Raw genomic sequence first — 27,769 nt, forward strand, 5'->3', positions numbered from 1 at the left:
GCTAGATTTGTAATGAAATAGGAAGGCAGTAACTAAAAGAAGATAAAGAGAGGAATGGCGAGAAACCAAGAAAGAGAAGGAAGCTTATGCAGGCCAAGTTTGAGACCAAGTTAATGGGAGCTTGGAATGAAGTAGGAAAGATTTGGAAATCAGTAATTATGACATGTGACATATTTAGAGAGAAATGAGGATGGAGAACTTTAGAATGTTTTGTTGAACATTATGAATTAAATCTCTATGGCATTTTCTTGATTTTCAGTAACATTAGATATCAAACTAGCATTTTGCAAATGGAACTCTCCTGGGATAGGCAGTAATAGAGGGTCAATCTTATACTAGTTGCAGACAGATACCTTATTACCAACATTTTCACTCTTTTCCAGGCATTAAACCTTGGTGTCACCAATGATTCTTTCTATTCCTTTTTTCTCCACTTCCAATCAATCTAATTCCTGCAGAATCTTGCATCACCATTTTCTTCACTTTAGTGCAGTTCCTTGTTCTCACACCTAGTTAATTAAAGCTACCTCCTAGCTTACCTCCCTACGTCATCTATTCTCCCTTTCATTATATCCTGCACGGTAGTTATCATGACGTTCCACTATTTCTAAGGATGTCTCAGTCCCTGTTCTAGACGTCAGTGGAAATAGACTCACCTAACTCTAGGCCAGTTTTGAATCCTTTCTGGCTTCACAATAAGACCTCTTGATTTGGAAGTGAAGTATGAACTAATGTTTGAGATTTGGGCAGTGTCTCTCTAAATAAAGAGAAAAGTCTTCTTTGCCTGCTGTTCTAGAAGCAATCATGTAGCATATAGAGAGTTGAGGACATTAGAAAATATAGAGTTGCTTCCTCAATTTTTGAGAATTTTCATATTGTGTTAAACAGAAAAGCTAATTACAAAAACAACTTGCTTTATATTCATCTGTTTGATCATCATTTATTGACTGTCTACTGTGTGCCAGGAATTATGCAGGATACAGTGATGAATAAGATATGTCCAGGATTATTTGCATGTCCACTTCTAGAATTCTGACTGAACCCTACTTTTTGATTCTTCTTCATGACTTGAACAGGATTACTCTTAACATTAAGATTACTCTTAATATTGGACTCAACTTGATCCTTTTGTTTTCTCAAGAAAGGAATCTGGAAAACCAGTGAAGAAAGCTGTGTATGAGATACCTGCTATAAAAACCACAAATGACTTTCTGTTTTCCAGTTAATCAAACCCAAACACTTCTACCCAGCTTTCAGTGCTCTCTAAAATCAATTTCACATGGTACGTTCAAACTTATCTTCCACTACCTTACAGCTCATGCCTTGGACTATCGAACATTAGGTTCATTTTCATCTTTACAGATACTTAATTTGAATAGGTTCCATGACATATCTGAACCTTAGTTTCTTCATCTGTAAAATTAGAATAATATTTGCCTCATAGGGAATTGTTAGGGTTAAATGAGATGACAAATATAAAGCCCCTCTCACAATTCCTAACCATAAAAGGTGTTCAGGGATCATTGATCCCTTCTCCATTCCAAAAAGAGAATGTCTTCTTCACCTATGCAAACCTGAGACATCTTTGAAAGCCAGCACTCTGCCTCCTCTAAATCCTTCATAATGACTATATAACTTTTATACCTTTCTTTAACAATAAATTTTTGCACATATTTTCTGAAAACTAGACAATTCATTTTTATTTAACCTACCCAAATAAAAGCCCTCTATAATAAAATGTTTTATTTTCAAAATGATACATCTTTCCAATTTTGTCTTGCTGCTACATTACAGCTGATAAGGAAGAATCAACCTTATTATAAGCTAATCTATAACATCAACATAATGCTTGGCACATGAGAAATGCTTAATAATTTTTGTCATTTAACTTGTTTTGGTTCCTGATAGTGGCTCTGGTAAACTAACAGCCACTCCAGCCTTACAAATAAATGAAGATTATGTTTATTGTTGGTAATACACCAAGAGAGTTATATATCTGTTGATGTGAATAAAATACATTCACATTATAATGAAATAGTGGTTATTATAAATGTAATAAATATTGATATATCAATTTAATTCATAGATATAAATATGGTATGAACCATGTATATAATGGGATGAACTTGGGCAAGAAAACTGGATTTAGAGAAAATGTATTTCAAGGTTGGAAATGCTGAGAATAGAGCATCTTAGTGAAAAAAAAGAAAATGAAAAGAAGGAACAGGAAGGAAGAAAGAAGAGTTGTTTTAGTTTAGCAAGCCCTAAAATATACTACCTGTGTCCCAGACAGTGGCGAGACCAGGTTTTAAGAGCCTAGAGCCTATGCAGTTCTGGAACCCTTTTTTAAAAAGAGAAATGCAAAAAATGTAAACACAAAATTAGGTACAAGGCCTGAGAAGCAGCTTGTGTAACTGAGTGGCTCTGAGGTATAAGCTTCATTAGTTTCTTAAGAATCAACCTCTGGGCCCAGGTAGAATTTTCAGGATCTCTTTAATTAGGACAGCCATTTAAGCAGTAGCACAATAAACAGAGACCACTTCCCTCTTTTCCAGCAAAATCTGTGCACTTTCTTTTTGTCCACCAGTTTCCACCTTACACATTTTACATTCTTTCAAGGATTTGCATTACTGAGGCACTTCCATGCCTGTTTTTTTTTTTTAAATTACAACCACCTCACTTGCTGCTTCTTCCTTCCTAATTTTATTTAGTTTTCCATAATTGTCCAAGAATAAATAAAGCTCTTGGTATTTAGCTACTCCTGTAAACTCAGAAGGATGCTGTGGGTTGGATAAGAAAGACAAGATGGGATAAGGAAGAGAGATCTTCAGCTCTAAAGCCACTAGGAGAAATACTGCTGTGGCTGATGGAGAAAAATGAAGATCAAATGAACACCAGGAAAGGACTGGGACATAACTGCAGCTCATGCTATTTGTCTTTGTCCTCCAGCCTCACCAGAAGTCCCAGTAACTATATCAATCATACACACAGGCATACTGCACTTGGAGATGGACTCTTTGTTTTTTGTTTGGATTTATTCTTTTTTTTACACAGTGTATTACATCAAACAAATTCCATCTACAACTTAGGGAGCTAGGAAGTTCTTTAAGCTTGGTTATCTGTTTGATCCCAAATCACCAACCTATGGGCAAATCCCTCCCATCTTATTCCATACTTTACTTAATTTATCCTGTTTCCTCCCTGGCTTCCTGTTTTTCTGCTTTCCTTATTTTCTTTAGATCGATAAACTTTATTATGTACCAGTTATTCTCATAGAACTCTAGTGGAGGAGACATAAAAATAAACAATTGGAATTAATATGATTACTCGTATGATAATGCATATGGTCCCCTGTATATACACATATACTCATAGGTTGGTACAATTGACTCAAGAGGTGTGAATATGAGTGAGTAAAAAAATAAAAAATACAGAGGCCAAATCTTGAAGGATCTTACAAGCTATGCTAAGGAATTTGCATTATATTCCTGAAGGTAAGGGGAAGTCTGTTAAAGACCTTTAAGAGGGGGCATGATACAGTTAGGTTTGGATTTTAGAAAGATTACTGTAGGAGCTATGTAGAGAATAGATTATAAGAGGACAATATAATACAAAGAGAGAGCATTTAAGAAGCTATTACATAGTTCTGAAGAACCTAGGGGCAGGACAGGAATAAAGACACAGATGTAGAGAATGGACTTGAGGACATGGGAAGGGGGAAAGGTAAGCTGGGACGAAGTGAAAGAGTGGCATTGATATATATATACACTACCAAATGTAAAATAGGTACCTAGTGGGAAGCAGCCACATAGCACAGGGAGATCAGCTTGGTGATTTGTGTCCAACTAGAGGGGTGGGATAGGGAGGGTGGGAGGGAGATGCAAGAGGGAGGAGATATGGGGATATATGTATACGTATAGATGAGTCACTTTGTTATACAGCAGAAACTAACACACCATTGTAAAGCAATTATACTCCAATAAAGATGTTAAAAAAACAAAGAAGCTATTACAGTAATTCAGGAGAAGAATATTTTTTAAATATTTAAAATATTTTTAAAAACTAAGGACAACATTGGCAGTGTGAACAAAGCTCTGGTGATGAGTTGCATGTAGAGAACTTGGCTGGTGAACAGACTGAAGAAAAAATAAAATAAAATGATTCCCACGTTTCCCACTTGGGAAATAGAAGAATTTGGTGTCATTCTCAGTGTCAAGGAATATAGGGGGAGGAGCATGTTTAAAGCTAGCTACTAATTATTGAGCACTCATTGCCTGCCAAGGAGATGCTAAACACTTAGCATGCATTATGTAATTTTATCTCAGATTAACATCATGGAGTACATATTATTATATGAATTTAAAGAAGGAGAAATCAAGGCTCAAAAAAGTCAAATAGCTTGACCAAAATTACATAATAGTTAAATGGTAGAGCTGGAATTCAAACCTAGGCAGACCTAACCCAGATCTGCCTTGGCTCTTAATAAACAATCTACCAGTGTTTATCAAAGTGTGGTGTAGAGGGGATCTGCAACCCAATCTATTGAAAAAGAATTCCTGATGAGTAGGGACTGCACTCACCAGGTATTTCTTATACAACTTAAAATTTATATGCCATTGCATACATAGTATATATTATGACTTGGTGGAAGGAGAATGACAATTTCACTTTTTAAAAAAAATAAAAATAGAACTACCATATGACCCAACAATCCCACTACTGGGCATATACCCAGAGAAAACCATAGTTCAAAAAGACACAGGCACCCCAATGTTCACTGCAGCACTATTTACAATAGCCAGGGCACAGAACCAACCTAAATGTCCATCAACAGAGAAATGGATAAAGAAGCCGTTGTACGTATACACAGTGGAATATTACTCAGCCATAAAAGGAACGAAATTGGGTCTTTTGTAGAGACGTGGATGGACCTAGAGACTGTCATACAGAGTGAAGTAAGTCAGAAAAACAAATATCATATATTAACGTATGTTAATTATGTTAATTAACGTATATGTGGAATCTGAAAAAATTTGTAGAGACAATCTTATTTACAAAGCAGAAATAGAGACACAGATGTAGAGAACAAACGTATAGATACCAAGGGGAAAGTGGGGAGGATGAATTGGGATATTGGGATTGATATATATACACTACTGATACTATGTATAAAATAGATAACTAATGAGAACCTACTGTATAGCTCAAGGAACTCTACTCAGTGCTCTGTAGTAACCTAAATGAGAAGGAAATCCAAAAAAGAGGGGGTGTATCTATATGTATAGCTGATTCACTTTGCTGTACAATATAAACTAACACAATATTGTAAAGCAACTATATGCCAATAAAAAAATAACAGTAATAAAATAACAGGATAATAACTCTACTATAAGATTGCATTAATTTAAATATTAAAAACATTATATTTAAAGTCTGAAAAAAAATAAAACATGGAGATTTTAGTGTATGAAGAATACTACTTGGATTACCATAGGGGTGGAGACCAGCAAATATTTTCAGACTGGGATTTGATGCTGGGATAGTTTAAATCACAATTCTCAGCCTTGATAAGGCTAGTGGTGCTGCAACCACTGCAGGGTGGTTTGGATGAAGTATCATATGCAGGAAGGGTGGTGAAGTAGAGTAAATTATCACCCAGCTGAGCCCCCCCGACTCCTCCTCTTTCATACTCTTGTTCAGTGGGCTTTGACACCTACATCCAAATCCGCTCCAAGCTTGAAATGTCTCTGTATCTTTTCCTAAAAACACTTGCACATTTATTTTTGCATCTTACTCCATAAAATTCTGTTTTTAGTATAAAAATATGTTTAATTATGTACCAAGGGGTGAAACTCCAGGAAGTTGTATAGGGTTGTTAGTGACACTGTTTACCCTCAAGGACACCTGATGCTCTCCCTGAGAGCATGAGTAACCAATGTGAGAAACATGTGATTGTTGCTTGTTTAGGTCTAAACTTCACTACTAAATTGCAAATATTTTATCGTATTATTTCTGTGTTTTTCACAATACTTTAAAAATAGCAATGGTACCCAGTAAACAACTAATGAACTTGGAAGAGAGACATTTGAAAGAAATAAAGAGTATGAGAAATCAGAATAGACACACCAAAACCCAATCACGTTTGAGTGTCACACTGGGAAGATACCTTCCTGCCTCTTGTGATTAATTGATCACTTCAACAGAGGATGCTTTGGTCTTCCCATACTCTCTTAAAGTTGGTGGTTTTCAGAAGATGGACATCAAGCAGATCTTGGACTTACTTTCTCATGTGAGAGAAAAAGGAAGCAATTTTTGAGAATCAAATCTGATCTTTCAGGACTCGAAATGCTCAAACTAATCCTCACAATGCATGATGGCATCAGGATACAGAACATTCCTACCTTGGTGGTAGTTTATTCACCTTGTTTCTTTCAAATTACTTTAACTGAGACTGCTGACAGCTTGCTTCAGCTTTGTGTTATTAACATTTAAGTGTCTGTGTTCTGGTCTATTTTGAGACTATCTATAAGGCAAAATACTGTACCAAAGATTTTTAAGGAATGTTTATTAAGAAAATAAATTTTAAAAAGCAACTGTCCTACCAATTACAATAGTGTCAGCTTACTACAGTGTTTTCTGTAGATAGTCACTTTTGAACGCACTTGATTCTATGAATATTTCTTCTTCAGTACATACACAGTAATGATTTCGATTGCTATATAGGAATCCATTTTTGTGGCTTGTGGCTTTAGACTTTTATTGGCTCCTTCTCGGAAACTTGGTCTTCTTGACCTCTGCAGCCCTCACCAGTTTGAAAATCCTAACCATAATTCTCTGTGGGGATTTACACCGGTGTCTATTCTGGCTTGTAATCTGTGATACGGCTTCTAGCATTCTTGTTGTAGAAAAGTGAAGCCCTCCCATCTTTATGGGAGTAAAAAAGTCCACACACGGTTAGTATTGTCAGCGAGTAGATGGAAACAAGCAACAGCTTCAGTCAGGCCTTAAGGCTGTGTCTATGGCAGGGAGGAATCTTTGTGATGAGCAAGGGGTTCCATTAGAAGATGGAGTAGTAGGTTTTTAACTTCAGAGTTACAAAAACAAAATTCTGTATTTTCTGTCATTCTTAGAGTGGCCATATTTCCCAAACTAAAAGTTAGGATTCATGCTCTGACAAATACATAGGTACTTTTGTAACACCAGTTTCAGAATATTTTAGTTGGGTCAGTCCCGAAATATTCAGGCTATGCTGTTACCATGTATATGCCCTACATTGGGACCCAACATGCCAATCAATAGGGCAGGTTACAAAGTGAGATTGCAGTGCCATTTGAAGAGATCGGTGCCCTTTGTTTCCAAAGATACAATGGACAACTGGAAACACACTGCTGTATGGGCCTTTCTCATCTGAGGATATATAGAGTCTATCCCCATAGCTGTGGTCATCAAGGCTTTTCAGTATTGGTGGCATTGATATTTATCTTTCAGATTTCTGGGAAAGATACCCACTCTCTTGGATTGTTCTTACCTCTGGGTCTGGTTTCTCTCTGTTCTCCCTTAGTTCAGTAACAAAGTTGTAAGGCCTGAAAAGGGCACCTCAGCATGAGTAATTGAACATCAGCTTCCATACTCAGAGTAGTCTGAGTTTCATCTGAAAATTCATAAAGGATGGGCCTTTCCCCTTTATTAGAGCCAAGAAAAAATCTAGAAGTTCCAAGAAAGGACTGGGAGTGGAGGTCCCTCCAACCAAAAATTACCCCTCTGATATAAAGAGGTCAATCATCAGCCTCCCAGAAACTGTCCTGCTTGGTTGGCTCCCAATGAGCTGTATTTAAAGAGGAGAAAAAGCCATCTCCTGAAGGCGGTAGCCCAGCCTAGCAGCTAAAGCATGTTGCTCATGGTCTGTCTGTCTGAGAGGTGAGCAGTGGACTGTGCTACTGGTTTCTTCATCCTTCGAAAGCCTTGCACTGGCAAAGCCATAGTGATGTCCATTTCAAAGTCACAGTGGGAACAGGCCTGGAGTGCTATCTCAGAATGCAGTTTCTGCTCCCCTTGCCTTTGTGTCTTTTTTTTTTTTTTCCTTACTGTCCCTTACCAATAAAACAAGCAAGGATGAGCCAGATGCAAATGGTTGGGAGGCAGCTCTGTCTCAGTGTTTTTCACAATCTATGTAAGTGTTAACTCAAATGCTTCTCACAGCCACTTGTAAGTTACATGCCTGCTTGGCATGTAACTTACAAGTTTGTAACAGATCTCCCATGAGAATTCCCTGTAGTTCCAACTGTCATTACCAATATTTCGCCAATAGGTAAAGCTTGGAAAAGCAAGTTCACGATGGTAGGAACCACAAGTATTACACTATATACTGCTTATATAGGATTTTCTTTTTTAACTCTGAAGGATCTAGCAGATCTTAGGTGAAAGGATGTTCTTTTCAAAGTGTCACCAGAAGGAAGACACTTCTGTCCATAGAAACAGTACGAACATATCTAAAATTTTATTTATCCCTCTAAGTTCTGAAAGGACGTTAAAGAAGAATAATAACACTGCACTTTGGCTACAAAGTTCTAATTAATAACTAACTTCAGTTCTCCCAGTGGTAAAATATTACATTATTTTTTAAATGAAATTAAACATAACAATCTTCTTCTTATTGTTATAGAAATATTTAGCAGCAATATCTGTTTAATTATTTAGGCATCTCTTAATGGTATAAATATTATCAGCACAGTCATAAATATTTTCTGCTTTGTCCATAGACAATCAGCTAAGGATCTGTTGCTTGTAGGACTTAAATTAAGATCTATTTAAGGCTGCCTGCTGGCCACAAAATAATGCTTACATTTGCTAATGCCTGAATCTGTTAGATTTAGCAACAAGAAGTGTTCTTTGCTTTCACAAGTAGGAGGAAGTTATTTTTCTTATATAAATTTTATTGTTGCTGGTATTAGAGAGATTTAGGGTGTGGTTGAAGTAGTTGAAATTTTAATTAATCTAATCCTTTAACAGCAATTGTTTTCATATTGATAATTCTCTGTAGCGACAGTGCTGTACTACAGATCACATCCGTATGAAATATTTACACTAAATATTTTAGCATATAATCTCACCTCCAGCTTTCTCTTTCTAGAATGATAAGATTTGCAGCTTTGGCTTTCTTCTTTTCCTCTTTTTTCTCTTTCACCCAGCATGCAGGGTTTCTTCTTAGGGAACCAGAATGATTTGTTTTTCCTCTGCTAATTTTCTCTCAATGTCATTATCTCTCAGTAAGTTATGTTAATGGCCATCAAATCATTAATCTCCTAAAAGAGCACGGATGCTATTAAATAAGAATAGTTCAATTTCTTGTTTGTTTGTTTGGGTTTTGGTATCTACAGTCATTTGGTGTAGATTTTCATTTGAAATGATTTGTTTACTCATCAGTTTCAATAAATTGTTATGCTGCTGAAATTATCACTAGGAGTAGAGTCAGATGAAGGACAAAACTGTCATTTTGGTCAACCTCTGATTATCTCCTGTGTAAACTGGGAATTGTTCTTAATCTGCTCAAATGTCATATTCTCCAGGCAAGACTTTCTCTGACCTCCCAATATAAAATTACAGTCAGTATCCTTTCTCTAACAGCATTCTCCCCTTTAATTGGCTCTATTTTTCTGTATAGCAGTTATCATCATGTAACATTATAAAGCATTATATATCTGTTTTTTTTAGTGCATCTCTCCCCAACTAAGACAGAAGCTCTGCTAAAAGCAAGGATTTGGATTTTTCTACTGTTGTATCCTGAGAGCCAAGACAAGTGCCTTAAATATAATAATACAGTAGGCAGTCAATAAATAATTATTGAATACATGAAGCTTAAACTACCAGATCATTGCAAAGAAACGAAAGTTTCCCCTTTTCCTGGCATGCGTTTTGATGGCTGACAACTTGATGTAGGTGTAAGCATTTATCCTGGTCTGGCTGTCTTCTCAGCCCAAGTGGAAGGGTGTCCCTCTCTGGAACAAAAGCAAACAGTGCTGGATGTGGCTGTCTTCATTAAACAACTAAAACTTCGGGTTGTGCCCTGTTGTTTGGCATCCATCCACATGTTTACAATTTTAAGAGTAATACAAAGCAGAGAATCTTAAAGGATGCTCTCCAGGAATCTATACTTATGTGGTATATAAATAGGGGTTACTAAAACAAAAAGGGGTTCCATGGTCAAATCAGTTTCTGAAACTAGGTAGTATACGAAGCTAAGGAAGGTTCTTAACGTCAAGGCATCTCAGAGGTATGATAATGTTCATTAGGGCTCTCCAAGGCAAGAAGACCTTAGGCTGTGTTTTCCAAACTCATTTGGTCATAGGCTCTTCTGCTCTACCAGCCAACTCTTGTTTCCAAGACTAGGTTGCATCATAGGGAACTCCATTGACTTAGGAGTTGAATGGGCCAGGTCAGGTGCAGGAAAACTGGGTTCCGGCTCCACTCCTTACTCACTCTGTTATATGACCTTGGACAAGTCACTTAACACTTCTGTATGCCTCACTTTTCCGTAAGGTAGGGATGAAAAGGATTACCCAGGATAATGTATGTAAAGTAAATGATCTATAAGTGCTAAATAAACGCTGAGTATCGTCAACACCTTTTATCAAATGTAGAAATGAGTGCTTTTTAAATAGATATCTTTAAGCATATTTTCTAAGACAGGTTTCCTAGTATTGACCCACACCCAGAGTCAGCTAGCTGTGCCTCCTTTTTTGTCACAGACCCTGTCCCCATCTGAGGAGCTCTGTGTATCTAAGCAGAGATCAAGGAAATGCTATATTTCAACAAGGCTTAATACAAATGTCTGATAACTCACTTTGGTATATCCCGCAGAGTTGATTTCCTGTGTTTCAATACCCTTGACCTCAGATGAAGATGCTTTTGTCAGGAGAAAGGTGGTAGCATCCAAGTTAATGATTGTGCAGATGGCCACATGCTGACAGATTTTGAAGTGACCATATTTTTTCCAGTAAATTTCACATGAAGGTGTGATTTGTGTAAATCTGACCCCTTCCAGTAAAATGTGCATTTCCATATATTTAGAATTTATAAATCCTGACAGATTCCACAATATTTATAGCCCTCCATAAAAAGCCTTTGCCAGTTTGCAGAGCTCTGCATTTGGCTCTCTGGTATGCTTAAGAGAGTTTAAATAATAATAAATTTGGTGATTTATTCCACCTGGAACAGAAACTTATTTTGCCCCCATTGGCTCACTATGAGTGGGATACTATAAATAGTGCCACAGATGCTGGGATCAAGAATAGGGAATTGAAATTCAAGAGAGAACAGAAACATTTCCATTATCACTGATGCCTTGAATGTATTTTTAAAACATTTCTGGTCCTCAAATAATGTACCTTCTCTCCTTTCTCCTACCCCATCTCAATTACACTCAGACCCCCAAACCTGTTGCCAGCTTTAGGATTCAGTTGCATTAATGGAAAAGAGAGAGTGGAAGTATTGGCTGACTAGGCAGGACAAAGTTGCCTCTAGGGAGGCCAAAGCAAGTCTCCAATGTTCGTCTTACATTTCGCAGGAGTCAGCTGGTAACTGAGCATTAATGTCTAAAGTGTAAATTCATTATTTGAGACCCAGCTCATGCATCCTGCGGATATGATGAAAAGGTCTCAGTTCATGAAAAAGAAAAAAGAAAAAATCTAGTTGTAATTACAAGAGAAAGCCTGACAATGTCAGAGGATCAATTCTTTCACCCATTCATGCTTATAATTACCCAGTACCGGGTAATAGAGAAATACCTGACTCGTTGACTCCAAATGATACCATTTTTTAAAACACAACATAACCCAAAATTTGGGAGCCAATTGTTTGCCATAGAATCAGTCTACCAATGAAACCTGAGAGCAGCCATTTAGTTTCGCATAAGTGGTGTTATAACTTGTTGTGATATATGACAAGGAGACTTATTTTCAGCTTCTTGTTAGAGTAGACTGTGAAGGAATTAGCCTTTGTGTGAGGGAAAATAATAATAATGGCTAACATCCACAGAGAGCTGACCGTGGGCCGGCACAGAGTAATACATCAAGTGGCAGTGATTCTCTGCAAAAACCTTCTAATTAAGTACTGGATTTTCCTGTCCTGATAAGTTGGAGCACACCCCCACCCTGAGCAATCCCCTTGCCTCTAGCTAATAGGATGGCAGATGTTGGGACCAAGCCCCAGAGCCTGTAGTGTACCACATTTTAATGATTTGTGGTGAGCAAAGTAAATGCTTTAAAAGCAAGCTTTATGAAGCAGGGACCCAGTTAAGTATGATGGATTTGAGGTGAAGCAAAAAGAAGCTGGATGTCATATGGGGGTATTGTTTCCCAAACAGGACACAGGTATCTACGGTTCATTGCTAATTCTAAAGCTTTACTTGAAAAATGACTTCTTAAAAAATTGTGCTCTTGAGGAATGTCCTTGAGGCATGGAGGAATTTCCTTGCTTTTCTATAACATCTTTCTAAGAGGATGCGGAGGTATTGAGCTGTTAGACAGTTGCTCAGTGTCTTTGTGCTTCTGAGATCACATTATGGGTCTAACACATATGGGATAAATAAACTGTTTTCATTTCTTAAAGACCATGGGAGGAAATAAGACAAGAAAATTACCATATTGCCTCTTTTTTTTTTTAAGCTATTAAAGAGGAGAATCCAGTTAAGGCAAATAAAAATGATTACTGCAAACAGGTTGTTGTTGGTTTTTTCTTTTTCTCCTAGCCTCCCACTCAGCAACAGCAATATGGCAAGACTTGTGTCAAACCAGTGTTCTGATGCACCCTCTTTTCTTCTTCTTCCATAGGGCAACCCCTACATGTGCAATAATGAGTGTGATGCAAGTACCCCGGAGCTGGCACATCCACCTGAGCTGATGTTTGATTTTGAAGGAAGACATCCCTCTACATTTTGGCAGTCTGCTACTTGGAAAGAGTATCCCAAGCCTCTCCAGGTTAACATCACTCTGTCTTGGAGCAAAACTATTGAGCTCACAGACAACATAGTTATTACCTTTGAATCGGGGCGTCCAGACCAAATGATCCTGGAGAAATCTCTTGATTATGGACGAACATGGCAGCCCTATCAGTATTATGCCACAGACTGCTTAGATGCTTTCCACATGGATCCTAAATCCGTGAAGGATTTATCACAGCATACGGTCTTAGAAATCATTTGCACCGAAGAGTACTCCACAGGGTATATGACCAACAGCAAAATAATCCACTTTGAAATCAAAGATAGGTTCGCGTTTTTTGCCGGACCTTGGCTACGCAATATGGCTTCCCTCTACGGACAACTGGATACAACCAAGAAACTCAGAGATTTCTTTACTGTCACAGACCTGAGGATAAGGCTTTTGAGACCTGCCGTTGGGGAAATATTTGTAGACGAGCTACACTTGGCACGCTACTTCTATGCCATCTCAGACATAAAGGTTCATGGAAGGTAAGAAAACAACTGTCTGACTTGAATGAGAATGGGTGTGTCCAAAGAAAAGGCCAGTTTGCTGCTCCTGCAGCTGTAGAGTGACATTTGTCCCTTTCTACTGTAACATTTTCTCAGGAACGCCAGCCTAGAGGTAGGTTCTGAGGCATTTGAGACCCTTCTAACTCAGCAGTAATTGGTGATCCCAGAGTTGCTGTCACTGAACCTGAACCTGGCAGGATTTCTTAGAATTTAAACCAGAGGCCAAAAAAAACCATCTTACTTGAGAACAAGGAACTCACTAGGTCAGGGGGTGGTTTAAGTCTTTAAGGTAACGAAGCCAGGGGAACAAAGCCAGCTGCTCTGTAAAAGGGACTGAAAAACAAAAAATACATCTTACTATTGTTTTTGAATGCAAGAGAGAGTTTCAGCATGGTTCAACTCTCTGATTATGTTTTGTTATATCGTACCAAAAAAGTTCCAGAAATGAAAGTTATATCTCTTTACATTTATTAAATCAGAACCGAAAGCATTTAGGAAATACACTGCATTTATTAATGAGGGGCAAGCTCTACTTTTCAGGTTCTTGAATGTTATTATCTTAAAAGGATATACTATCGTTTAAAATATGAACCTGACTCAGGCTACCTTCATTTTGTCAGTCAATTACAGATGCACCAGAGTTCAAATGCATTCATGCTCCCAGTCAGGCATATCTTTGTTTTGATAATATACCAGAGACACAATTGAGCAAGTTTCCAAGGATTTTGAAGACATTTAAATGAAAAACTTGAATAATGAGAACGAGGACCACCAACACAGAGATTCTCAACCAGATTTTTAAGTGTGGTATGCTACCAGAATAGCCATCTGACAGGAGTTGAAGCATGAGATGATGAGTTGGGAAAACTAAAGGTAAGAGTGAAGTATAGAGCACATTGAGGAAAAAAAAAAAGGAAATGTGAAGCAAAGCAATAATCATTCTAAAAATGCCAAGAGAGCTTTAAATCAAAATATATGAGGATAAGAATGTAAACAGTACATACATCATGTAGGTTTAGTTAATCATAAAAGCTAAACAAATAAGTCCAGATTCATTGATTACTGGCTTCCAGTAATCCCTTAGGGCAGCTTAGTCCTCAGAGACTGGAGAAGTGTTGAGACTCCCTGGGCTTTCAGAGAGTTGTCTCAAACCACCTTTAATAATGGTGCTGGTATACTTGTGCACTAGAAGGAAGAAGTGGCCACTGCTGTTAAGTGAGAGCCAGAGTGGGCACGCAGAATGGGGTGGTGGGCATGACCTCGGTAAGGTGGAAAAGGTTTCAGAATTTTACCTTATGGAATCTGACTTATGGAGAACAGCAGGAACTGATGGCCACCTACTCTCAGCTTTGTTCTGGCTTCATGTTTCTCATGGAGGAGTCAAGAATCTTTAGCTATGGAGCCTCTTTTAAAACTTTTAACCAAGGTTTGGTGAAGTTTGATGAAAATATCTTTAGAGCAAAATCATATTTCTGAGAGAAATATGCACTGGTTCAATATTGAGCTTGTGTGTTCTAGAGTTCATATACGACCAGGGCATGACATGAGAGCAGTGTGGAGCTATGATGTTTCATATGAGTTTGTGATTTATAATAAAATGCAGCTATTGTACTCATGAATATTTTAGCAAAAGATCAGTTTCCAGTATCTTATTCTTGGGAACATACAATATATAAAAACAGTTGATGTTGATATTATTAACAATAGCATACCACAACAAAGTAACAAGCATTCTGTTTATCTACAAGAATAAATATCAAAATTAATAAGCTGAGATGTGAATTTGAATCCTAGTGTGATCTATATTGTTAGGTAGAATCATCTAGGTCAGCTTACTTACAGTTTGAGAAATCCTTAAACTAAGCCAAAATCCTTATAGCCCAACTTCCCCTAAAACTCATTTTTCACTTATAAAAAAGGCAGTCTTGTGATGTTTTTTGGCTGGAAAATAAACATTGTTTGGGCTTATGTCTGTTATTAGATATTCATTTTTGTTTCCTCTGATTACTTAAGAGAGTATAAAATACACTTTAAAGCTAAAAGCATTTTGGTGCATTCTCTATTGGAGTCGGACATACTGTCACTTAAAGATGCCATGTTAGAAATGTAGAATCCCACCAGATTTATCATTTTTCTTTTATCCTTCATCCTAGTAGTATCCTTCAACTGTATTTCAATGGTTCTGAGGAGTTTGGAGGAGCCCTCCTCCCTTCTCTGGGACTCACCTCCACTGTCTTTTCCTGTTCACCAGTCAACTGAAAGCTGGTGAAGAAGCAGCTGGGCAAAAGAGAAAGGTCCAATAGAGGTGAACCCCTTCCATAAGGTTCCACTCTGTCACCTCCAAACTCTGTCCAAATTCCTCAGGGCAAAACTGATGCTGGCATGTACTGTGCTAGGTACCAGATGGCTGGGGTATTTTTAGTCTTAAGGGAGGGACTAAAGAAGCAAGGCCTGATGGCTCGGGCATATCTCCAGCTTCTAAGTTATATAAGGAAGATGGAGCCACTAAGGGAACTGTTGAGCTATTGCCTGGTTCACAGCCCTTTCAGCAAAGAAGCTGATATACGCTTGAAAATTTCAGTTGGGTTAAAATCCTGAGTCATCTTTTTCCTACATAGTGAATAATCTATAGGAGGATTTGATGATCTCTAAAAGAAGGTACTAAAATTTCTTTTCAAGAATATCATAAATATAAACTTTCCAAAATATAACTGTCTTTGCTTCCCTCAGCCCATGCCCTCTGCCATCCTTGATGTGATTACAATGTTTAACTTACTTTTACATGTCTGTGTCTGATCATTATAATGATATTTTTCTACCTGTCACTCCCCCACCACTCCCACCATGATGTGAGAATTGGCGTGAGTTATTTGGGGAAAGTGGGTAAATTTCCATAGAATAGTGGACACATAATACTACAAGTTTTTTTCACCTTGAAATATTAAGTTACGAAACAAAAACAATTGACTGTGAATTCCAATTTTCTACTTCCTGTGCACGTGTATATGGCCTTTATGTTTTATACTGACTGGCATTATTTGGTGTAAAACTAGTTTTGATTGTTATTAAACTAATGTAGCATTTATGTTCTTTTTAGCATGTGACACATCTGATACCAATTTTATTGTCGACAACTATAATCACATCATAAAAATTTTATGCCTCTTTTGCTACATACATATTTTGCTTCCATTTACTCACTCTTATTGTGTATTTATTAAGATAATGGAGGAAAAAGAGGACATAAGGCCGTTGGCAATCTCAGCAACTCCATGTTACTTACATTGTTCAATAAACCTAATAATCTTCATGGACTAATTCTGACTTACGGATGTCCTGCTTCAGTAAATCAGGGTGATTTTCTCTAGTGAATAATAGACGAGTGCAGTGTGCCAGTACCTTAATTAAAGAGTGGCTCTCTTAGTCTTGATCTCATTTTAATTTACAGGGTAATACTACAATAATATTACTAATGGAAGTTACATTAAAGGGCATCAAGTAGCATTAACTGTATTAAATTATGGTACTTGTGTTAATTAACTGCTGAAGCAAGATGGTTCTAATGGCCAAAAAGGTCATCTAATGCATAAATAAAATCTACCCAGACAAGGGGTGAGAGGAGAAATGAAGAGTAGATGTTTGTTCTGAATATCTTTTTATACAGACAGGGAGTTAAATGCACAGGGCTGTTAAATATAGATATGTCCAAAATGTTTTCTTAGTCACGCAGTTGGAAGTTTTGACTTTTAAGTGTTTTGTTTCTGTTTAAACTTTCCAGATTCAAATTCATTGAAAAGTAAACATTATATTTGTAAGATACATAGATTTTAGAGAATATAAATTCAACATTATCGTTTCTTTGAGGTGAAGGGCTTCAAGGAAGCAATGCAATTTATTGTAATAATTGTTAAGTCTGAAAGACCAATGAACATTGGATAATATGCTCATTTATTTGTAAGATATACAGTCAGCAGTGTATTAAGGTACTGGTTTCAGACATAAGATAACAGAAATTTTTTTCAACCTCAAAAGATTTAGGACAGAATTGTAAAAACTTTTCTCAGTGATAGAAAACTCTAATGCACATCTCCATTACTTGCCTTGTTACACAATATTCCTAAACATAATTATCAATAATTTTTTCCCAGTAGTGTTTACTCATTTCTTGATCCCTGCAGGGCCTACCCAAGCTCCCTATAGGTGGTTGGCTGTCAGTTACTATTTAGAGAATTGACTTCGCCCTGATGCCTCCATTTATCTTTAAGAAAAGAGCCAGGGAGCACTAGCACAGAAGCTCCACTTCCACACACTTTTGGGTGCTTTCTTTGCTTCACTGCTGCTCCAGCTCAAAAGCACAGCCTCCCTGCCTAATCCCAGGACCTGGGAAGGTCCAGGGACAGAAATATTCTCTTTGGGTATCAGAAGTGAGAAAGGTCCCCTATACTCTCACCCTCAGAAGGAATCAGATATATTTATTTAAATGTCGCCTCCTTGGTATTTGCTCTAATTGGGACAAAGTGAGGTTGAAATTCACTTTCTTGAAGCAAGGCTTTCAAATGGTTAGTGCACAGACTTGTGATATTAGGTAAACAGGAACACTGGTGGAAGTTTAAAAGTAAAAAAGCAGTTGGGCATTTTTCAAACTTTCTCAAATAATTTGGAAAACACATGTAATATGGAAGTGCTTTGCCAATTATAAAAGACTTACATTTATCCTGTAATTTCTCTTAGTCTTTTTCCTAGCGGCAATTTGGATAAATCCACCAAAATATTTACCCTTTGTCTCTCCTGTGAGAGGCGTCCTGCAGGGTGCTTTTGACACATTTTTGGCCTGTCATTTTTCCGTTCTTCCCAATTAGTCCCAAATACTGAGGTTGGGCTTTACTACTGCTTTTGTAACACCTTTCTTCTTTCTGTTACCCAAAAAGACTTTACCTCTGACCTGGGACAGGTGGTGGGCTAGACAGTGGCTATATAGAGATGCAGGAGGCATAGTCAGTGCCTTCAAGGAACGGATATCCAGAAGGGGCTGAGACATGTAAACAAAAATGATGACAGCTTGGGTTAAATGCTTTTACCGTGTGAGTGTATAAAGCGCCCTGGAAACAGAGCAGGAGATACTAACTTAATCTGGGAAGCCTCGCAGAAGCTCTGATGAGGATGACATTTGCATGGTATCTTGAATATGTGCCTTAGAATGCCAAGCAGCCAGTGCAGAATGGATATTCTAGGTTACAAATTATGCTTTAAGACAGCACAGCATGTTGAGGAACTCCAAATAGTGAGGAATTGGTGGAGTGGACAAATCCTGGGAGATGCTCTTCCATCTTCTCCCTATGGATGTTTAGTATCTCCAAGAAGCCTTTAAGGATTCCTGCATCTTGGCCTCTGAGTTCCCAATGTCGTAGGAAATCTAAGAGTATATGGGTTCTCATATAGCAATTAAATGTAGGTGGGAAACATTCTAAGGCAGTGGTGTTAAGAGGATAGTCCAGTGTGGCTGTATTAGCAAGGAAATACAGAGAGAGACAAGGAGAGCAGTACAATTGCTTAATTGTGGAGCAACCGTAACTCCAAGTCCTGATGCTTAAGTGGAGAGTCTGTAAAAGCTCTCCAAATTCCACAAAAGCAATCAGAGCATAAGGGTTTAATATTTGCTTACAAAGTCAATAGGACTTGGCAACCAATCAGATTTCAAAGAAGGAAAGACTTTAGTAGGGATCCAAGTGGGGAGTCCAGTAAAGGATTTGAAAATACTGCTCTGGTGTTCCAGAGAAAGATTTGCATTAGAAATGTAGGTTTGAAAATTATCCCCTTACATGTGATGGTTGAAGTTTAGGGAATGGAGGACACTGATATGATAGGGTGTTTTCCCTTATAATTTTAAATGACTATGGTCATTTATAGAACATTTACAGAACTCTGTGGAGTGCTGTCATTTAAGAGGTAATTCTTGAAGCAAATTAAGAAAAACTCTGAGAAACAGAAGGAAATCAGAAAAGAGGAGAGTGAGGTGATTCTAATAGCCCCTATTAATGTTTAAGTGATAATCCTTTACATCTGTACGGCACTCAGGTTACAAGATTCTTGTTATACACCTTCTTTCCTTTAGTCCTTACAAGTAACTTGTGAGGCAGGTGCTGTTTAACACCATTTTACAGATGAGAAACTGAAGACCAGAGAAGTTCCATGACTTTTTTTTTAACATCCTACACATAATAAAGTGACAAAATCAGGTTGCTGATTACAAACTTCATGTTTTCTCTTTATTATGCTCTTGTAGCCACACTAACCTGAAGTGAGCTCAGTACACATAGCAGACTCAGAATATTCCCAAAAGACCCACTTTAAATGGCAATAATGAACCAATAAGTCTTGTGGCTCAACCCTTCTTGGAATATTCTGGAAGGCACTTCTCCATAACTTTTGGCCCAGTACAGGTATCCCCATTTTGCTTTTACAAAAGACCTACATTAGTACCTGTTTTCGCTAACCAAAAGGAGTCTAAAGAGGATTTTCACCTTTATTTTAAAAGGAGAAAAGCAAAAATAGTGTTCAGCGATTGTTCTGCCCCAAGCCCCGTTAGAGGCAGCGTGCACCCTGAGCAGCCTGGTGAGAGCGGCACCGCCAGGCTCCTTCCCTGGGAACTACACTCAGCATCTCAGCATCAAGGCTCCATAGTTTGGAACTGTGTCTGTGAGCTTCTGTGCTCTTATCTCAACTTATTCTGTGTATCTGTTACCAAGATGTGTCCTAGGGTAATTGCTTCTTTGCTTTACACCATTTCAGCTTACGAAAGGTTTCATAGGAACTCCCTACTTTCAGATAGCGGAGGAAACCTGCATTTCATTATACCAGATTGCAGTGTGTTTATCTGAACTCTAACTTCTTACTTCATTTATAGCAACTTTATAATGTGTGATTGGGCTAATTTGTCATATTGTGTTAGGTTTTAACAAAATTAAGATAGTTGCTCATTTTCTGAGGGGGAAAATAAATAGATGAACTTAATTTTTTCCCATATTTTTCCATAGGCCTTTAATACTTGCAACTACTTCCACTTAACGGGCATCATCAAACACTAAAACAAGCCACAAACATTAATGGATAAACTTGGAAATGGCCAACTACCTTAGTTTATTTTAAGAAAGTTTATCCTTCAGTTGAGAGCAATCAAGTTTTCCTTTTAACTTCCATATATTAGTCCACATTCTTCCTTCTGGAACTATAGTGAATGTGTGCTACCTCTTTCATATAATAAAATTTCATAAATTTGCAGTCAAGGATTCTATCCCTCCAAGTCTTTTTTTTTTCCAAGTTAAATTTAACCATACTATCAACCAAAAATTTTAATTCCTTCTTCTTTTTGAAGGAAAATGAAATTCAATAAATAAGAGCATTCAGATGAAAAGCTTAGTAACCATAATTAATAATAAAAAATAGGGCTTCCCTGGTGGCGCAGTGGTTGAGAGTCTGCCTGCTGATGCAGGGGACGCAGGTTCGTTCCCCGGTCCAGGAAAATCCCACATGCCGTGGAGCAGCTGGGCCCGTGAGCCATGGCTACTGAGCCTGCGCGTCCGGAGCCTGTGCTCCACAACGGGAAAGGCCACACAGTGAGAGGCCCGCATACCGCAAAATAAATAAATAAAAATAAATAAAAATAAAAAACAACATAGAGTATTGCTACTTAACTCCAGTGAAAATGCTTACAATAAATATTTATGGTATGAACCCATGTTAAGAGGACAACAGAGTGCCATTCTGATTTGGGGCATAATTTTTAAATCTTTGAGGATTTCTTGAATTATAAAGAGAATATATGCATAAGCAGCTCATTTTCCTCTGAGGTTTATACCGTTATAAGGAGAGAATGTATCTAATAATTTCTTCAGTTAAATTATGAACTTCCTTAGTGTGCAGAAAAGCAACCCAGTTTAGGAGCTTGTCTCTTTATCCTTAACTCCCCAGTGCCAGAGATTTTTTTTAAACTAATGGGTCAGTAAAGGAAAGATGTCTCCTTTTAAGAAACATAAGGATATTTAGGCAAAATACCACACAATAAAAAAGTGAGATAATTTTCTCCCTCACTTAATTTATCACTTTTAGAGGAAGTTATGTTATGGCTACATCCATATGCCCAAACAATGGGAAATAGGGATACACTCAGCTTTTCCATCCACCTTCAGGACCCATGTTTTTTATTCTAATTCAGTGGTTTTCATCTTTGGAAGGTCTTCTTGTTTTATCGTCACTAGGTTCAAAGGTATTTCCTGACACAGTAGGAGTTCATTGCCATTGGTAGATATTGAATGTAAAATTTTTGGGGATCTATGTGATCAGCGGTTCAGTAGAGATACTCTTTCCATTCATTCTCCAAATACAAGAAAAAAAGTGTTAAGGTCCTAGCTTTTATCATAGTAATTTGATTGTGTGGATAGATATATTGATTTCATAACAATATAAATATATATTCCAATTCATTAAGCCACATTTAGAATAAAAAATGTTAGTGTAACCAGAATTAACTGCATTGCATATAAATTCATGTTTGCTATTTCTGCCTCCTTTTTATAGGTAAGAAAACTGTATCTAAACAAGATCAACAATAAGTGGCAAAGAGGAGATAGAATTTTTTTTTGCTTTTTTATTTTTATAAAAAATTTTTTTTTACAATTTTAAACGTTACTTTCCATTTACAGTTATTAAAAAATATTGGTATATTCCCCATGTTGTACAATACATCCTTAAGCCTATCTTACACCCAATAGTTTATACCTCCCCCTCCCCCACCCCTATATTGCCCTTAGCCCCCACTGGTAACCACTAGTTTGTTCTCTATATCTGTGAGTCTGCTTCTTTTTTGTTTTATTCACTAGATTGTTGTATATTTTAGATTCCACATATAAGTGATATCATACAGTATTTGTCTTTCTCTGTCTGACTTCACTTAGCGTAATGCTCTCCAAATCCATCCATGTTGCTGCAAATGGCAAAATTTCATTCTTTTTTATGACCTAGTAGTATTCAATTGTATGTATATACCACACCTTCTTTACCCATTCATCTGTGGATGGACACTTAGGTTGCTTTCATATCTTGGCAGTTGTAAATAATGCTGCTATGAACATTGGATTACATGTATCTTTTCAAATTAGTGTTTTTGTTTTTTTTTAGATATTTACTTAGGAGTGGGATTGCTGGGTCATAAGGTAGTTCTAGTTTTAGTTTTTTGAGAAACCTCGATATTGTTTTCCACAGTGACTGCACCAAGTTACACTCCCACCAGCAGTATACAAGAGTTCTCTTTTCCCCACATCCTTGCCAACATTTGTTATTTGTGTTCTTTTTAATGATAGCCATTCTGACAGGTATGAGGTGATACTTCATTGTGGTCTTGATTTACATTCCCCTGATGATTAGCAATGCTGAACACCTTTTCGTGTGCCTGTTGGCCATCTACCTTTCCTCTTTGGAAAAATGTCTATTCAGTTCTGTTTGTTTTTTTGCTGTTGAGTTGTATAAGCAGTTTATATATGTCGGATATTAATTCCTATTGGTCATATCATTTGCAGATGTTTTCTGCTATTCAGTAGTTTGTCTTTTCATTTTGTCAATGGTTTTCTTTGCTGTGCAAAAGCCTTTAAGTTTAATTAGGTCCTATTTGTTGTTATTGTTGTTTCTCCTATTTTCTTTACTTTAGGAGAAGGATCCAAAAAGATATTGCTGTGATTTATGTCAAAGAGTGTTCTGCTTATGTTTTCCTCTAGGAGTTTTATAGTATCCAGTCTTACATTTAGGTCTTTAATCCATTTGTGCTTATTTTTGTATATAGTGTTAGAGAATGCCTAGAGACAAATGAAAACAAAAACACGGTGATCCAAAACCTATGGGATACAGCAAAAGCAGTTCTAAGAGGGGAGTTTATAGCAATACAAGCTTACTTCAGGAAACAAGATATCAAATAAAGAACCTAACCTTACACCTAAAGGAACTAGAGAAAGAAAAACAAACAAAACCTAAAGTTAGTAGAAGGAAAGAAATCATAAAGATCAAAGAAGAAATAAGTGAAATAGAGACTAAAAGAAAACAATAGAAAAGATCAATGTAACTAAAAGCTGGTTCTTTGAAAAGATAAACAAAATTGATAAACCTTTAGACAGACTCATTGAGAGAAAAAAAAAAAAAAGGGAGAGGGCCCAAATCAATAAAATCATAAATGAAAAAGGAGAAGTTACAACTGACACCATAAAAATACAAAGGATCATAAGAGACTACTATGAACAACTATAGGCCAAAAAATGGACAACCTAAAAGAAGTGGACAAATTCTTGGAAAGGTACAATCTCCCAAGACTGAGCCAGGAAAAAATAGAAAATATGAACAAATCCATTGCCAGTAATGTAATTGAATCAGTAATTTAAAAATGCCCGACAAACAGAAGTCCAGGACCAGATGGCTTCATAGGTGAATTCTACCAAACTCTTTAGAGAAGAGTTAACACCTAACCTTTTGAGACTATTCCAAAAAATTGCACAAGAAGGAACACTTCTGAACTCATTCTTTGAGGCCACCATCACCCTGATACCAAAATCAGACAAAGATACTACAAAAAAAGAAAATTATAGGCCAATATCACAGATGAGCATAGATGCAAAAATCCTCAACAAAATACTAGCAAGCCAAACCCAACAATACATTAAGGATCATACACCATGATCAAGTGGGATTTATTCCAGGCAGGGATGCAAGGATTTTTCAATATCCATAAATCAGTGTGATATACTATATTAACAAATTAAAGAATAAAAACTCTATGATCTTCTCAATAGAAAAAGCTATTACTAAAATTCAATATCCATTTGTGATAAATACTCTCCAGAAGGTGGGCATAGAGGGAACCTACCTCAATGTAATAAAGGCCATATATGATAAACCCACAGCTAACATCATACTCAATGGTGAAAAGCGGAAAACATTTCCTCTATGATCTGGAACGAGGCAAGGATGCCCACTCTCACCACTTTTATTCAACATAGTTTTGGAAGTCCTAGCCACAGCAACAAGAGAAGAAAAAGAAATGAAGGGAATCCAAATTGGAAAGGAAGAAGTAAAATTGTCACTGTTTGCAGATGACATGATACTATACATAGAAAATCCTAAAAATGCCACCAGAAAACCACTAGAACTCATCAATGAATTTTGTAAAGTTGAAGGATACAAAATTAATATACAGAAATCTGTTGCATTTCTATACACTAAAAATTAAATATCAGAAACAGAAATTAAAGAAACAGTCCCATTTACCATTGTATCAAAAATTATAAAATACCTAGGAATAAACCTACCTAAGGAGGCAAAAGACCTGTACTCCAAAAACTATAAGATACTGATGAAAGAAATTGAAGACAACACAAACAGATGGAAAAATATACTGTGTTCTTGGATTGGAAGAATCAGTATTGTTAAAGTGACCATACTACCCAAGGCAATCTACAGATTCAATGCAATCCCTATCAAAATACCAATGGCATTTTTCACAGAAAAATTTGAAATTACTTATGTTTCGGCAAATTAGTTCATTTCTGAACCTCCACTTGAAAACAATTGGAAGAATGAATAGCCTAGATTTAAAATGTGTGATGTAAGTGTCTCACAAATATCATTGGTCCAAAGATCCCAATCCAGAATATTATGTAATTGGGATAACTACTGTGTTAGCTCTTTCTTGATTTGTGACTGGTGCCTAAGACAACTGATAATGTGCTAGGAATGTATTGAGAGGACACAGGACAAAACATTAGGATCTCAAAATCATTTTTTGTCTTATTTTAGAAGGAAACATTGGCTAGGAGTCAAGAGGTTCTAGCTCTAGCTGTGCTAATAACTCTGTGAGCTCAGAGCAAATCTCAACCAGTGTAAGCAGAATCTCCTCATCTTCAAAATGAGAGTGTTATATTTGATTTGTGTTTCTCAGAATTACTCTTCAAATAATGGCTGTAATGGTCAAAGACTTTGGAAATGTTGTTTGCAATATTTCCTTCTAGGAGAATCACAATATATACTAGCATATTAAAGGCCCTGAGATGTCCTACAGTAAAGGAATGTTTCCATTTTATTTAACCAGATCCTCCCAAACACTTAGTCAAAAAAAAACCCTCTATTAGCACCCCAAAGAATTAGTGTTAATGGAACTCAGGTAGGGTAACAAGGTCTCTTCAGTCTCCAGTATCGTTGGACTCTTCATATGATATAAGGAAATAAATGAAAACATAGTGTGTGTGCGTTTGAACTATTTGCAGTGCTAAGAACAGCAAAGGTATTTGATATTTCACAGCAAGGTCTAATTTTAACTATCATCCTTCGATATCATTGCTACGTTAAGAGAAAAAATGAGACTATCTTAGTGAAAGGCTAGCTTTGATGGGGAGTACCTTTGTTTTTTACTGTTGCTCTTATTTTTTGAACATTGGAGAGTACTGTGTATCTTTAAGAATTATAGGAAATTCACTATTCTATTGGAATAGATAGGGATATTTTTGTTTTGTTTTTAAGCTAGAGAAATTTGTGATGGAAGAGTCAGCAAAGATGTAAAAAAATGAAATGCCAAGTGGTACAATCTGGTGCATTTTAAAGATAAATAGAGATGCTGGAGGATTTCTCTTCCTCTCAGATGTAGCTCCTCAAACTCTAATTACAGCAATAAACTAAAATCATGTGTATAAAGGAAAATAAGATTAACTAATACTTAATGTATTATTTTTACTTTCTTTCCTTTGCTCTGGAAGATATTCTTGAAACCACAGGCTGATTTTAGTTAAATATGGGTCTCCTTCCTTCTACTCCTGAGGAGTGTTAATGAATAACAACTGAAAGCCCAGTAAAACTAAAATAGTATATGGCTAAGGGTTATCATCTTGTCTAGGAATTGTGTGGCTGCCCTGGCTGCTTTTACTCATTTGGTCCTGCTAGAATATCAGGGAAGCAAAGCTGTTACAATATATTGGTAGCATACATGTGTACTTATAGATCCTCCAGTGCTACTTAGGTCAGGGAACAGATGGAGGTAGGGTGGACCAAGAGATGATGGGATGGGGGAGTCTAAGAGGTCAGCAGTTTGGCAGGTTGGAAGGAGACAGCCTCATGAACTCCTGTACTGGAATTAAATATACAGTGTGTATGCCAAACAGAGAGTCATAACACTGCAAAATCATTTCTTTTAAAACTGAAAAAAAAACCATGAAAATAATGTAACTCCCTCTTTTTCAGATGTGAAACAAAATGGTTAAATGAATTAACCAAGGATGATATTGTTGAATAACCAAAATTTAGATCCAGATAGAACTTGTGTTTTACTCACTGATATGCCCTCAGTGCCTATAACTGGGCATGGCACATAGTAGGCATTCAGTAAATACTTAGTGAGGGAATGAGTGAATGGGTGTGGAATACCCTTTTGAGCATCAAGCAAACCAACCATTCTAAGAATCTGTACTCTTCCCATTAAGCATCCTGTGGCCATCTTTGTGTATTCCTTACAGAAAACTGCAAGGGAACTGGGGCTAAGCACAATATTTTTGGTAATGCCACTTTATCCAAAATACTAAAATTGCAAAGCTTCAATCTTCAACCAATTGTCCAAAGTTAGAGAATAAAATTTATCTACCTCAGATATCAGAGTAATGTATGTATTCAGGATAATATCACCCTACGTATTTTCTTCTATTATTTGTCTGATTGGTGTTTTTAAGACCAGAAAAACTCTTGGTTCCTTTCCTGGTTGAGGACAAGTCTGTGAAAAAAATTAGACTCTTCTGCCCAATAAATATTTAATAAAATGACCATATGTCCCAAAGTTGCCTTCAATTGATATTTGTCGCCTGGGTTCAATAACCAAGGAGTTTAAAAATGTATAAAAACCATCATACAATTTGTAAATGAGGCCTTTAAATATTGTTAAGGTCAGGGTTGGGATTGCAGAGAATTTGAGCTGAGAAGGCATGGAAACAGGCTGTGACCTTTTGTGAACATACGTCTTTATTAAAATAATTCAAGTTCATTATACACTCTTAAGTAGCAAAATAAGATTAAAATTATTAATAGTAAAAGGCTGATTATGAGAACAAAGGAGAGAGAATGAAAGAACATAATGTATGGCAAGCCCACAGTGGTGGAATTGTGGGTAATATTTGTGTCTTTCTATATTTTTCACATTTCATTCATTGAACATGTCATCAGAATAAAATCAGTTTTAAAAATAATGTTAAAATTCAGCAAATTTGC

The 27,769-nt window shown here is 36.8% G+C and overlaps 1 protein-coding gene across 7 annotated transcripts in view; it reads left to right on the top strand.

The window, feature by feature from the left end:
* Positions 1-27,769, top strand: part of NTNG1 (netrin G1) — a 325,438-nt gene that overhangs the window by 153,883 nt on the left and 143,786 nt on the right. For all 7 annotated transcript variants that reach the window (XM_060006519.1, XM_060006488.1, XM_060006476.1 and 4 more), the window contains exon 2: positions 12,828-13,468. In XM_060006519.1, the coding sequence (XP_059862502.1) occupies positions 12,828-13,468 (641 nt within the window). The remainder of the gene's footprint in view (positions 1-12,827; positions 13,469-27,769) is intronic.

This window comes from Delphinus delphis, chromosome 1, assembly GCF_949987515.2.
Source record: "Delphinus delphis chromosome 1, mDelDel1.2, whole genome shotgun sequence".
Lineage (NCBI taxonomy): Eukaryota > Metazoa > Chordata > Mammalia > Artiodactyla > Delphinidae > Delphinus > Delphinus delphis.